The following is a 14,803-nucleotide window of genomic DNA, read 5'->3' as shown; positions in this document are numbered from 1 at the left end:
TTATAGGAATGTTGGCTTAGTTAAAACTAGCCAGTTTATTGTAAGTATAAACCATAGATCTGCATAACTGAACAATAAGCTTCAATATAAAGGTGAGCAAGTGGTTGCCTCACTGAACCTTCTCTTTATAGTTGGTTGCCTCTTTATAACTTCCAGCTTTCTCCTAGGATTCCTCATAGACCATGTGACCAACTGACATGACAAGTGCGATAATAGTATTGTCAATCTATTGATTAAATATTAGTGCAATGTAATTTATCCTCTATTTTGGATTTTAAAATACAACAATCCTAGTGTCTTCTCAATTGTATTCCACTGAAGCACTTTGCATAGCTACCAGGGTATCTGCACCCCACAGTGGAGATTCCTGTCTAAATGGTTTAGTTGGCTTTCTCAGCCTTCTGGAATCTGGCTCCAGCACAACTTTGAAGCAACCTCTAACATTCTCCGTGGGGAGAAATTAAAGAAAAACAGCTAAATATGCTTCTGTGTGATTCCTGAACATAGCTTAGGTTTTCTCCTTTCTGAACCTGTTCTCAGTTTTTCTATGTGCACTGATGCTACACCTTCATATCAACTCTGTCAGAAAAATTCCACCTGAACCTCCTCTGGACCACTTGGCTAGGACATCTTCATAAGTCTGCCCTTCTGTTCCCTAGTGATAGTCAGTTTTCCTGATGCGGAATTCACTGCAATTATTAGTTTCTTAATTAGTTTTTAATATATAATCAAAATAATAGTCTTAATTTACCTCTTACTATATTCTGGCTGCTGTGTTAAGTACTTTCTTATTTATACAACTATTAATAAGGTTAATATTATGATAGCTTTAGTAAAGATGGGGAAACTGAATTTCCATGCCCAAGGTCACATAGCTGAAAGGCAAAAGAACCAGAATTATAGTCCAGCTCTGATTATAAAGACTACACTCTCACCCACTGCAGAAGATATTTTTTCCTATGACACTTTTAGCATACTGGCTTTTCATTATTGTAATTATCTATCTCTCTTAGCAACTCTTACTGCTATGTCAAACACTTGGTATAATATTTTACTCTATGTATGTGTATTATTTATTCATTAATTTAGTTGTCATTTGTGTCATTCATTTCTTTGTTGGCACATCATTTTGTCACTTCATTCCTATCTTTCTTTTTTTTTTTTATTTGAGACAAAGTCTCACTCTGTCACCAGGCTGGAGTGCAGTGGCGCAGTCTCGGCTCACTAAACCTCCACCTCCTGGGTTCATGTGATTCTCCTGCCTCAACCTCCCGAGTAGTTGGGACTACAGGCATGTGCCACCACACCCTGCTAATTTTTGTATTTTTAGTAGAGACAGGCTTTTACCACATTGACCAGAATGGTCTCGATCTCTTGACCTTGTGATCCACCAGCCTTGGCCTCCCAGACTGCTGGGATTACAGGTGTAAGCCATCATGCCCAGCCTCAATGCTGTCTTTCAAAATGTGCTTGTTGAATAGCATTAAAATAAATCCTGAAATATAACAATTTGAAATTTACATACACATTTTTAAATTTGTAGTTTAATATTTTAAAAGTCATATTGCTGTAGAATTTTATTTTTACTTATATACATAAACAGAATACTGTTTAAATCTTTATTTGGTATAATATACTAAAATACAATCCCCATAGAAACCAAACTTGGGACATTCTTTAGCAAGGACTTTTATTTCTGGTTAAAATGATCTGAGGGTTAGTATTCAAGTAACACATAGACAATATATTGCGGCATAATCAGAAAGGATAAAAAATAATCAGGTTTCTCTAGTGAGAAGGACTCCCATATTATAGTGCTTAGGTGACAGCAGCCGATCTTTCACTCCAGGTCCACTTAATTTGATTGGCTTAATTTTGTTTGGAGTATTTCAAACACTCAGATCAGTAATCTGCATTAATGTAAACTTTATATAAATTACTGAAAATTTACATTCATTGTTTAATTTCAGACCATCAAAATAAATGGCTTTGGGAAAATTAAACAAAAAATTAACACTGCATCTTTTCTTTCCTCAGTTTGTTTTTCCTGAAAAGTATTTTTTATTTTTATTATACTTTAAGTTCTGGGGTACATGTGCGGGTTGTGCAGAACTGTTACATAGGTAATACAGATGCTATGGTGGTTTGCTACATCCAACCCCCCATTGCCTACATTAGGTATTTATCCTAATGTTATTCTTCCCCAATACCCCCACTCCCTGCTATCCCTTCTTTAGCCCTCCTGCCCCCCAACAGGCCCCAGTGTGTGATGTTTCCCTCCCTGTGTCCATATTTTCTCGTTATTCAACACCCACTTGCAAGTGAGAACATGCAGTGTTTGGTTTTCTGTTTTTACGTCAGTTTGCTGAAAATGATGGTTTCCATCTTCATTTATGTCCCTGCAAAGGACATGAACTCATCCTTTTTTATGGCTGCATAGTATTGCACGGTGTATATGTGCCACATTTTCTTTATGCAGTCTATCCTTGAGGGCATTTGGGTTGGTTCCATGTCTTTGCTGTTGTAAATGCAAATACAGTGCTACAGTGAACATACATCTGATGTGTCTTTATAGTAGAATGATTTATAATCCTTTGGGTATGTACCCAGTAATGGGATTGCTGGGTCAAATGGATCTAGTTCTAGATCCTTGAGGAATTGTTACTCTGTCTTCTACAATGATTGCAATAATTTACACTCCCACCAACAGTGTAAAAGTGTTCCTATTTCTCCACATCCTCTCCAGCATCTGTTATCACAGGATTTTTTAATGATTGCCATTCTAACTGGCATGAGATATTATCTCAATGTGGTTTTGATTCGTATTTCTCTAATGACCAGTGATGATGAGCATTTTTTCATGTTTGTTGACTGGATGAATGTCTTCTTTTGAAAAGTGTCTGTTCATATCCTTCACTCACTCTTTGATGGGATTATTTTTTTCTTGTAAATTTGTTTCAGTTCTTTGTAAATTCTGGATATTAGCCCTTTGTCAAGTAGGTAGCTTGCAAAGATTTTTTCCCATTCTGTTGGTTGCCAGTTCACTCTAATGATTGTTTTTTTTTTTACTGTGCAGAAGCTCTTAAGTTTAATTAGATCCCATTTGTCTATTTTGGCTTTTGTTGCCAGTGCTTTTGGTGTTTTAGTCACGAAGTCCTTGCCTATGCCTATGTCCTAAACGATATTGCCTAGGTTTTCTTCTAGGGTTTTTGTGGTGTTAGGTCTTATGTTTAAGTCTTTAATCCATCTGGAGTTAATTTTTGTATAAGGTATTAAGAAGGAGTCCAGTTTCAGCTTTCTGCACTTGGCTAGCCAGTTTTCCCAACACCATTTATTAAATAGGGAATCCTTTCCCCATTGCTTTTGTCAGTTTTGTCAAAGATCAGATGGTTGTAGATGTTTGGCGTTGCCTTTGAGGCCTCTGTTCTGTTCCATTGAACTGTATCTCTGTTTTGGTACCAGTACCATGCTGTTTTGATTACTGCAGCCTTGTAGTATAGTTTGAAGCCTCCAGCTTAATGCCTCTAGCTTTTATTTATTTATTTTTTTATTTTTTTTGCTTAGGATTGTCTTGGCTATGCGGGCTCTTTTTTGGTTCCATATGAAGTTTAAGGTGATTTTTTCCAGTTGTGTGATAGTTCAGTGGTAGCTTGATGGGGATAGCATTGAATCTATAAATTACTTTGGGCAGTATGGCCATTTTCACGATATTGATTCTTTCTAACCATGAGCATGGAATGTTTTTCCATCTGTTTGTGTCCTCTCTTATTTGTTGAGCAGGGGTTTGTAGTTCTCCTTGAAGAGGTCCTTCACGTCCCTTCTTAGTTGTATTCCTAGATATTTTATTCTCTTTGTAGCAATTGTGAATGGGAGTTCACCTTTGCACAGTTTTATATGTTATCTAGAATTCAATTCTTACCTTCAATAGTATTCAAAAAATTTTGTTTGCCTTCAGTATGGAAGGCATTTTTGAAAAGAGCAAAACCAACCCAGTGTAGATATGTCTTGGCACATTCTCCACTACTAGTGAAGGCCTCAAGATATACTACTATGAGAAGAGATCCAAATGGGGCTCTGTTCCTCACTGCCTCTCACTGACTGGTCTGCAGCTCAATAAATGGCAGGGGGTTATTGGAAGGAAAAGGAAAAAAAAGACTGGAGAGTATACACTTTGCAGACTTGCCACTTCAAAATATGCAAGAATCATTCAGGCAAGAAAAATCATTGCAGCATTACCACCACTGGTAAATGATGATGAAATCCTGTGAGGAGTGTGGAGGGAGGAGACCAGGCAGTGAGTGGGAGGAGGAATGAGTGGGTAGGACATAGTTCTTAGTGAAGAAGAAAAGCATGAACACAAGGAGAAGGCACATAAGGGAGATTGCAGGACTGGTATTTTGATATTTATGTGTATTAATTTTCTGTCTAATATCACTTAATTTTCTTTGTTACATTTTATATTTCTGGTCCTAATATTTTCTGGAAAATATTAGTAGAACCTTCAGAATCCATTATATAAAACTATAATTTTTAGACAGCTGTTTTCCTAACCCCTCCTTTCCATAGGCTGTGAGACTATCGTGACACTCTTCTTCAAACAGGGCAACTAACTGAATCAGTTTCGTTCTGTTCATATATATTTTTAATGAACAAAAAAGTCTGAATGCAACAAGTCTCTATGTTTAATTTTTATTTAAGGGATCTCTGATTTTTGAACTTAAGTTGTAGTCATGGCATCATCATAGCCCAAGAAAGGTGACAAGTTCAAGGCTGTGGCATGTCTCTAAGGGTCCGAGATCTCTGAAAAGCCCATGCTCCCATTCACAAAAGCTATTTATTGTTTAAGGAAGCTGCTTTTGAAGATAAAACAAGATTTCAAAGTCAGAAGATATTTGTAAGTGATATTAGTGAAACACTTTTGAGTTGTGATGCTGAAGATAAATGTGATGAACAACTCTACAAAAATAATAGCTGGATATTTCTCTTTAATTGAACTGATGAGTCGGACCAATGATTGCATAACGTTTTCAAAGTACATAATTTCTAAACATTCATTCCAAATACTATAGAGTAATAATATTAACAACAATAGCAAGTATATATAGTGATTCATAATTTTCAAAATGTCTGTTAAAACCTGTGCCTTGTTTAAATCATTTGACAAGAATGATAACAAAATTATTTCTGGTACATAGCACATATGTTATTATGGCATGTTACTTGCTTTTTTTGGTTCGGTAAATTCTCCAACATCCCATACAACTTGTAGCCAGGCACAAAGCTCATCGTCTGATACTTTCTTGAACTTTCCCAGACCTCATAATCCAAAAGTATAAATTACATTAATATAAAATTTAGCATTAAACATCTTCATCACAATTTATAAACTTTATCCGAAAGCATATTTATTGAGAAAAATCATCGTATTTTTGAGGGAAAACGACACTGAAATGTGAAAGGGTAGAGTATTTATGAAAGAAGATCAAATGTCATTCAGAGTTGACATTTAATGAAATTTAGTTCAAATGGAAACTAGCCTTAATCAACAGATATCAACACTTTTTTTCTCATGCAGTTTAAAAAAAAATACTGACATATGGTTGAAAAAAAATTTTCAAAGTTATTTTTTAGTTCCTGATAGTAATTTGGGAGTAATGGAGAGGCCATGTTTTTAGTTTAACCATGTTAAGTTTTCCTGTGTCTTTATCTCCCTGCTTAGGAAAAGGAAGATGACAAATCAGACACCTCGAGTTCTCAGCAGCCTAAAAGCCCCCAAGGTCTGAGTGACACAGGATATTCTTCTGATGGAATATCAAGCTCACTTGGTGAAATTCCAAGTCTTATTCCAACTGATGAAAAGGATATTCTCAAGGGACTCAAAAAGGACTCTTTTTCACAAGAAAGCAGCCCTTCCAGCCCCTCAGATTTGGCTAAGTTAGAAAGTACAGTCCTATCCATTTTAGAAGCTCAAGCAAGTACACTTGTTGATGAAAAGTCAGAAAAGAAAACACAACCCCATGAGGTTTCTTCAGAACAGCCTAAAGACCGTCAGAAAACACAGATTTTATCTGAAACCTTGGAAATTACTGTTTCAGAAGAGGGGATCAAAGAGAGTCAAGAAGAAAGGAAAGACACATTTAAAAAAGATAGCCAACAAGGTATTCCTTCCAGTAAGGACCATAAAGAAAAGTCTGAGTTTGTTGATGATGTAACTACTAGAAGAGAGCCTTATGATTCTGTTGAAGACAGTAGTGAAAGTGAAAACTCACCTGTTCCACAAAGAAAACGAAGAACTAGTGTTGGCTCATCAAGCAGTGATGAGTATAAACAGGAAGACAGCCAAGGATCAGGGGAAGAGGAGGATTTCATTCGAAAACAAATCATAGAAATGAGTGCTGATGAAGATGCTTCAGGTTCTGAAGACGATGAGTTCATCAGGAACCAGCTCAAAGAGATTAGTAGTAGTACTGAGAGCCAGAAGAAGGAAGAAACAAAGGGAAAAGCCAAAATAGCAGCAGGGAAACACAGACGATTGACTCGAAAAAGTAGCACAAGCATTGATGATGATGCAGGAAGACGTCACTCATGGCATGATGAAGATGATGAAGCATATGATGAAAGTCCTGAACTTAAATACAGAGAAACTAAAAGTCAGGAAAGTGAAGAACTTGTAATTGCTGGAGGAGGAGGGCTACGCCGATTTAAAACAATTGAGCTCAATAGTACAATAGCAGATAAATATTCTGCAGAGCCATCGCAGAAAAAAACAGCTTTGTTTTTTGATGAAGAGCCAGAATTAGAAATGGAAAGCCTGACAGACTCACCTGAAGATAGGTCAAGGGGAGAGGGATCTTCTAGTCTTCATGCGTCCAGCTTTACTCCTGGCACATCCCCTACATCAGTGTCATCACTTGATGAGGACAGTGACAGTAGCCCGAGTCACAAAAAAGGAGAGAGCAAACAGCAACGCAAAGCTCGGCACAGATCACACGGCCCTCTTTTGCCTACTATTGAAGATTCTTCAGAGGAAGAAGAATTGAGAGAGGAGGAAGAATTATTAAAGGAGCAAGAAAAGCAGAGGGAAATAGAACAGCAACAAAGAAAGAGTTCTAGTAAAAAATCAAAGAAAGACAAAGATGAACTTCGAGCTCAGAGAAGAAGGGAAAGACCAAAGACACCACCTAGTAATCTCTCTCCTATTGAAGATGCATCTCCAACAGAAGAGTTACGTCAGGCCGCAGAAATGGAGGAGCTCCATAGATCTTCTTGTTCTGAATATTCACCTAGCATAGAATCAGACCCAGAAGGCTTTGAAATAAGCCCAGAAAAAATAATAGAAGTACAAAAAGTTTATAAATTGCCCACAGCTGTGTCATTATACTCACCAACAGATGAGCAATCTGTTATGCAGAAAGAAGGTAGCCAAAAGGCGTTAAAAAGTGCTGAGGAGATATATGAAGAAATGATGCATAAAACACACAAATATAAAGCTTTTCCAGCTGCAAATGAACGAGATGAAGTGTTTGAAAAAGAGCCTTTGTATGGTGGGATGCTAATAGAGGATTATATTTACGAATCTTTAGTCGAAGACACGTACAATGGATCAGTAGATGGCAGTCTGCTAACAAGGCAAGAAGAAGAAAATGGATTTATGCAGCAGAGAGGAAGAGAGCAAAAGATAAGACTTTCGGAACAGCTTTATGAAGATCCGATGCAGAAAATTACAGACCTCCAGAAAGAATTTTATGAGTTAGAAAGCTTACATTCTGTTGTGCCTCAAGAAGATATTGTTTCAAGCTCTTTTATCATCCCAGAAAGCCATGAGATAGTGGATCTGGGTGCTATGGTAACTTCTATAGCAGAAGAAAAAAAGCTACTAGATGCTGATGCTGCCTATGAAGAACTTATGAAGAGGCAACAGATGCAGTTAACACCTGGATCCAGCCCAACCCAACCCCCCATCGGTGAGGATATGACAGAGTCCACCTTGGACTTTGATAGAATGCCCGATGCGTCTTTGACATCAAGTGTTCTCTCAGGAGCGTCTCTTACAGATTCAACCAGCAGTGCAACACTCTCTATCCCAGATGTTAAAATAACCCAACATTTTTCAACAGAAGAAATTGAGGATGAATATGTAACCAATTATACAAGAGAAATTCAAGAGATAATTGCCCATGAATCACTGATTTTGACCTATTCAGAGCCTTCAGAAAGTGCTACGTCTGTCCCACCCTCTGACACACCTTCTCTCACATCATCTGTTTCTTCCGTCTGTACCACTGATAGCTCCTCACCTATTACTACCCTGGATAGCATAACCACAGTTTATACAGAGCCAGTGGACATAATAACTAAATTTGAAGATTCTGAGGAAGTTTCTTCATCAACTTATTTTCCAGGCAGCATTATAGACTATCCAGAAGAAATAAGTGTGTCTTTAGATCGGACTACCACACCAGAAGGCAGAGCTGGTGCTGATCATGTTGTTACTTCTTTATCTGATACGGTACCTTCTATCGTAGAATCTGTAGGACCTAAACCTGAGGGACCAGCTGCTGACACTATTTCTACTGACTTACCTATGTCTGAAAAGGACCCAGTAAAGAAAGCCAAGAAGGAAACTGGGAATGGAATCATTCTGGAAGTTTTGGAAGCTTACAGAGATAAAAAGGAGTTGGAGGCTGAACTAACAAAAACTAGCTTATCCAAAACGGTGTTTGATCAACCACCTTCCTCTGTAATAGCCCTTCCAGTGAAAGAGCAGCTTTCAACTACGTACTTTACATCTGGAGAAGCCTTTGGTCAGGAAAAACCTGCATCTCAGTTACCATCTGGCAGTCCTTCTGTCCCCTCTCTTCCAACTAAACCTCGCCCATTCCTGAGAAGTTCTTCTTTGGACATATCAGCTCAACCTCCTCCACCTCCTCCCCCTCCACCTCCCCCTCCTCCTCCCCCACCACCCCCTCCTCCCCCACCACTTCCTCCACCAACTTCACCTAAACCAACTATTCATCCTAAAAAAAAGTTAACAGTTACAGCTCCAGTGACTACAGCTACACCTCTATTTGATGCTGTTACTACTATAGAGACCACAGCTATTCTGAGAAGTAATGGACTACCTGTAACAAGAATGGGTACCACTGCACCTCCTCCTGTTCCTCCTAAGCCATCTTCAATTCCATCTGGACTTGTATTTACCCATAGGCCGGAGCCAAGCAAACCTCCAATCGCTCCCAAGCCAGTGATTCCTCAGCTTCCAACAACTACACAAAAACAAACAGATACACCTCCCAAACCAACAGGTCTATCTTTAACTTCAAGTATGACCTTAAATTTAGTGACCTCAGCAGATTATAAATTGCCTTCCCCTACCTCCCCACTTTCCCCACACTCCAACAAGTCCTCACCAAGATTTTCCAAATCCCTCACGGAAACGTATGTAGTTATTACATTGCCATCCGAACCTGGGACTCCAACAGATTCTTCAGCTAGTCAAGTGATTACCAGTTGGCCCTTGGGATCACCACCCAAAGATCTGGTTTCTGTTGAACCGGTGTTTTCTGTAGTTCCTCCTGTGACAGCTGTAGAAATTCCAAGTTCTTCAGAACAGACCCTGTACATCTCTGGAGCTTTGCAGACATTTTCTGCTACCCCTGTCACAGCACCTTCTTCATTTCAAGCAGCCCCTATGTCAGTTGCACAGTTTCTCACAACTGAAGTTTCCAAGGCTGAGGTTTCAGCCACCAGAGGTACAACTCCTAGTGTTGATCTCAGCAGCATTTCCATAACAATTCCTCCAGAGCCTCTTGCTCCAGATAACCTACATTTAGAGAAGCCTCAGTATAAAGAAGATGGAAAACTGCAACTTGTTGGTGATGTAATTGATTTGCGTACATTGCCAAAAGTAGAAGTTAAAACAACTGAAAAATGTATAGATCTTTCTACTTCTGCAATGGATGTGAAAAGACAGATCACAACAAATGAACTTTATGGGAAACAAATTAGTGCTGTCCAACCCTCTATTATAAATCTTAGTGCAACGTCATCAGTAGTGACTCCTATATCTCTGGCCGCTGAGACAGTGACCTTTGTCACATGCACAGCTAGTGCAAGTTACACTCCAGGCACAGAAAGCTTAGTGGGTGTACAACATGCAGTGGCAACACCTCTCCAACTTACAACATCAAAGCATGCTGAGCCCCCATATAGGATACCAAGTGACCAGGTCTTTCCTACAGCTAGGGAAGAAGCGCCAATCAACTTATCTCTAGGTACTCCAGCACATGCAATGACATCGGCTATTACAAAACCTGTCACTGTGCCTCCTGTTGGTGTCACAAATGGATGGGCTGATAGCACCATATCCCAGGGGATCACTGATGGGGAAGTAGTGGATCTCAGCACGACCAAATCTCATAGAACAGTTGTAACAGTGGATGAATCTACTTCAAGTGTGATGACCAAAATAATCGAAGATGACGAAAAACCTGTTGATTTGACTGCAGGAAGAAGAGCTGTGTGCTGTGATGTGGTTTATAAATTGCCATTTGGAAGGAGCTGCACAGCACAGCAGCCTGCAACTACTCTTCCTGAGGATCGTTTTGGTTACAGGGATGACCACTATCAGTATGATCGATCAGGGCCATATGGTTATAGAGGGATTGGGGGAATGAAGCCTTCCATGTCGGACACAAATTTAGCAGAAGCTGGACATTTTTTCTATAAAAGTAAGAATGCTTTTGATTATACTGAAGGAGCTGTTACAGCAGTAGATCTGACTTCAGGGAGAATTACTACAGGTCAGTATGATACGGCGGCAGACCTTTCCTTGAAATATCATTATGGTGTTCCTCATCTCATTTCAGGATAAGAATGTGGCTCCTTTTCCAGTTTCGTTCCTTTTTCTCTTTCTTTGGATGTTTTAGCAACATATTTTGGAGTACATGTGCGCTTTTGTTTCTTCATTTTTTAAAATTTGTTCTGCTCAAAATCACCTGCATGCGCCTGCATGTCCAACATTGCTTTTATTCTGCGTTTAATTAGGTTAACCTGTGGATTTGCATGCAGTCTCGTTCATTATGTTCATCAAGATGAGAGGGCTTTCAGACTCAAAAAGCATCATTCATTCTGGGAACTGGACTATAACTCTGCCCTGTATTTCAGGTGAGGTAATGGATTATTCAAGCAAGACTACAGGTCCATATCCAGAAACACGACAAGTCATTTCAGGAGTTGGGATTAGTACCCCACAGTATTCCACAGCAAGGATGACACCACCGCCAGGACCCCAGTATTGTGTGGGGAGTGTTTTGAGGTCATCTAATGGTGTTGTCTATTCTTCAGTAGCAACTCCGACACCTTCTACGTTTGCTATAACCACGCAACCTGGCTCCATTTTCAGCACCACAGTGAGGGATTTGTCTGGTATTCATACAACTGATGCTGTGACTTCATTATCCGCCCTTCACCATAGCCAGCCAATGCCTAGATCATATTTTATAACAACAGGTGCATCCGAAACGGACATTGCAGTAACTAGTATTGATATCAGTGCCAGTTTGCAAACTATTACTATGGAATCTCTTACTGCTGAGACAGTCGACTCTGTTCCCACTTTAACCACAGCATCCGAAGTGTTTCCTGAAGTGGTGGGAGATGAAAGTGCTCTTTTAATTGTCCCTGAAGAAGATAAACAACAGCAGCAGCTAGACTTGGAGCGTGAGCTCCTGGAACTGGAGAAAATTAAGCAACAGCGCTTTGCTGAGGAATTGGAGTGGGAACGTCAGGAAATTCAAAGATTTCGAGAACAAGAGAAGATCATGGTTCAGAAAAAGCTGGAGGAGCTGCAGTCTATGAAGCAACACCTTCTCTATCAGCAAGAAGAAGAGCGGCAAGCCCAGTTCATGATGAGGCAGGAGACGTTAGCTCAGCAACAGTTACAGCTTGAGCAGATCCAGCAGCTGCAACAACAGCTTCACCAGCAGCTGGAGGAGCAAAAGATTCGCCAGATCTACCAGTATAGCTATGACCCTTCTGGAACAGCTTCTCCACAAACCACTACAGAGCAGGCAATTTTGGAAGGTCAGTATGCTGCCCCAGAAGGCAGTCAGTTTTGGGCAGCTGAGGATGCAACCACCACAGCCTCAGCTGTTGTGGCAATTGAAATACCACAGAGCCAAGGATGGTACACCGTTCAGTCTGATGGTGTCACCCAGTACATTGCCCCACCTGGTATCCTGAGCACTGTTTCAGAAATACCTCTAACAGATGTTGTTGTGAAAGAGGAAAAACAACCCAAAAAGAGAAGTTCTGGAGCCAAAGTCCGAGGACCATATGATGAGATGGGAGAAAATATGGCAGATGATCCCCGAAGTTTTAAAAAGATAGTGGACAGTGGTGTACAAACGGACGACGAAGATGCCACAGATCGGAGCTATGTGAGTAGGAGAAGGAGAGCTAAAAAGAGTGTGGATACAAGCGTCCAAACTGATGATGAAGATCAGGATGAGTGGGATATGCCTACTAGATCAAGGAGGAAAGCTCGTGTAGGGAAATATGGTGACAGCATGGCAGAGGCTGACAAGACCAAACCCCTTTCCAAAGTCTCCAGCATAGCAGTTCAAACGGTAGCAGAGATATCTGTGCAAACTGAACCAGTTGGAACCATAAGAACACCCTCCATACGGGCACGAGTGGATGCCAAGGTAGAAATAATTAAACACATTTCAGCACCTGAAAAGACTTACAAAGGGGGCAGTTTAGGATGTCAAACAGAAGCAGATTCAGACACACAAAGTCCTCAATATCTGAGTGCCACATCTCCACCCAAAGACAAGAAACGCCCAACACCTTTAGAGATTGGTTACTCATCTCACCTCCGAGCAGATTCCACAGTACAGCTGGCTCCTTCCCCACCCAAATCCCCCAAAGTCCTTTATTCACCCATCTCACCACTTTCACCAGGCAAAGCCTTAGAATCAGCCTTTGTACCTTATGAAAAACCCCTCCCTGATGATATAAGTCCACAGAAAGTACTGCATCCAGATATGGCTAAAGTTCCCCCAGCAAGTCCTAAGACAGCCAAGATGATGCAGCGTTCTATGTCTGACCCCAAGCCTCTGAGTCCAACAGCAGACGAAAGTTCCAGGGCTCCTTTTCAGTATACCGAGGGCTATACGGTAAGAGTGATTCTTTTCAGTTGGAAGGCAATGGAGATTTGTTAATCATGTGTTTTCAGACATTTAGGAGGCAGGCAAGCTCCTGGTACCTCAAAAACATAATACTAAATTAGAGTGAAGGTTATTGCCTTAGAAAGTTGCACTCTGTGTGTGTGTGTATGTGTGTGTAGAAAACTATACATTCACTTAAAAATACCAAAGAAAGGGCCGGGCGCGGTGGCTCAAGCCTGTAATCCCAGCACTTTGGGAGGCCGAGGCGGGTGGATCACAAGGTCAAGAGATCGAGACCATCCTGGTCAACATGGTGAAACCCCGTCTCTACTAAAAATACAAAAAATTAGCTGGGCATGGTGGCGTGTGCCTGTAATCCCAGCTACTCGGGAGACTGAGGCAGGAGAATTGCCTGAACCCAGGAGGCGGAGGCGGAGGTTGCGGTGAGCCGAGATCGCGCCATTGCACTCCAGCCTGGATAACGAGTGAAACTCAGCCTCAAAAAAAAAAAAAAAAAAAAAAAAAAATTCCAAAGAAAGAAAACATATTATGTTAAACAAAATGAGTTTATTATTTTAAGACAATGAAATTGAAAGTCTTATTCTTATATCAAAATCTCTCAAATATCAATTGTAGCTGTGATTTAAGTAAACATAATTAATATTCATTTTCTATCATGATAGGAAATGTTAAACAGATAATGCAAAAGGTGACTATAAATTTAGACCATGGGTATTTAGTGGGAAGGTTCTTAGAGATCATCTGGTTAGTCTCCTCTTCCTTAAGCAGAATGTTTTCGTTAAAAGGCTTGGAATATTTACTGGTCAAAAGAGAACATTTCTGAGGCAAGCAGATAAAACGTAATAAAATCATCATAGTTTATTCATGCTTATTTTATTTCTGGCAACTTTATTAATCTAAACTCAGGTAACCCTTAGTGCTAGTGCTTACAGAAGTAAAAGTTATTTTACATGTTTATTTGAATAATATAAATTATTTTCAAATATATATGCATGCGTCAAAGGGAGAGGAACATATACAGATGTATCTGTGAGGATCTGTATCACAGAGAATAAGAAATGTTGATAATCAGCTATAAAAGCAGATATAGCCTACTTAAGAAAAATCTAATATACATAACAGTTCAGACAGTGATTGATAGATACAACAGCTCAATTTAGAACAAGACTTCTGTTCAAATTAGAAGTTCCCCTAATGCATGATTACCTTAGGTCTAGGTTTTGAACCCTGAAGCTTCTAAGTAGGTTTTTTTAAAGATAGTGTTACATTTCCACTGACTTGTAAGTGTTAAACATTGCCTGTGGGATGAAAAGTATGTCATAACATATGATGTAAGTCTACTTGTAGGTATATAGACATCAATAGTCATATTAATAAATTATAAATGTATTTATGTTTTCTAGTGGAATTGCATTATTCCTTTTCTTTCTCAAGTAGATTAACCTAAAAATAAAACTGCTTTATGTCAGGGAGAGAGATAATTACTATAGAATCAGGAAACCTCTGGTGCATTGAGATTTTGTCCAGTTTACAGAGAATTATTTTGTGCATAGTGTTGTTCCTAGAATTTAATCTATTTATATTATTGAAAAGTGATTTTTAAGTTAGTT

General features: G+C 39.5%; 1 protein-coding gene across 10 annotated transcripts in view; it reads left to right on the top strand.

Annotated features, from left to right (window-relative positions):
* The window catches only part of PCLO (piccolo presynaptic cytomatrix protein), a 412,268-nt gene that overhangs the window by 198,723 nt on the left and 198,742 nt on the right, over window positions 1–14,803 (top strand). For 8 of the 10 annotated variants that reach the window (XM_074379334.1, XM_039473004.2, XM_074379335.1 and 5 more), the window contains exons 5-6: window positions 5,720–10,802; window positions 11,167–13,181. In XM_074379334.1, coding sequence (XP_074235435.1) covers window positions 5,720–10,802; window positions 11,167–13,181 — 7,098 coding nt within the window. The remainder of the gene's footprint in view (window positions 1–5,719; window positions 10,803–11,166; window positions 13,182–14,803) is intronic. The other 2 variants (XM_074379337.1, XM_074379336.1) reach the window with 2 other exon arrangements.

The sequence above is a fragment of the Saimiri boliviensis genome, chromosome 10 (genome assembly GCF_048565385.1).
Source record: "Saimiri boliviensis isolate mSaiBol1 chromosome 10, mSaiBol1.pri, whole genome shotgun sequence".
NCBI classification, from domain to species: domain Eukaryota; kingdom Metazoa; phylum Chordata; class Mammalia; order Primates; family Cebidae; genus Saimiri; species Saimiri boliviensis.
Note: the sequence above shows the minus strand (reverse complement) of the source record. Positions and strands in the feature narration are given on the sequence as shown.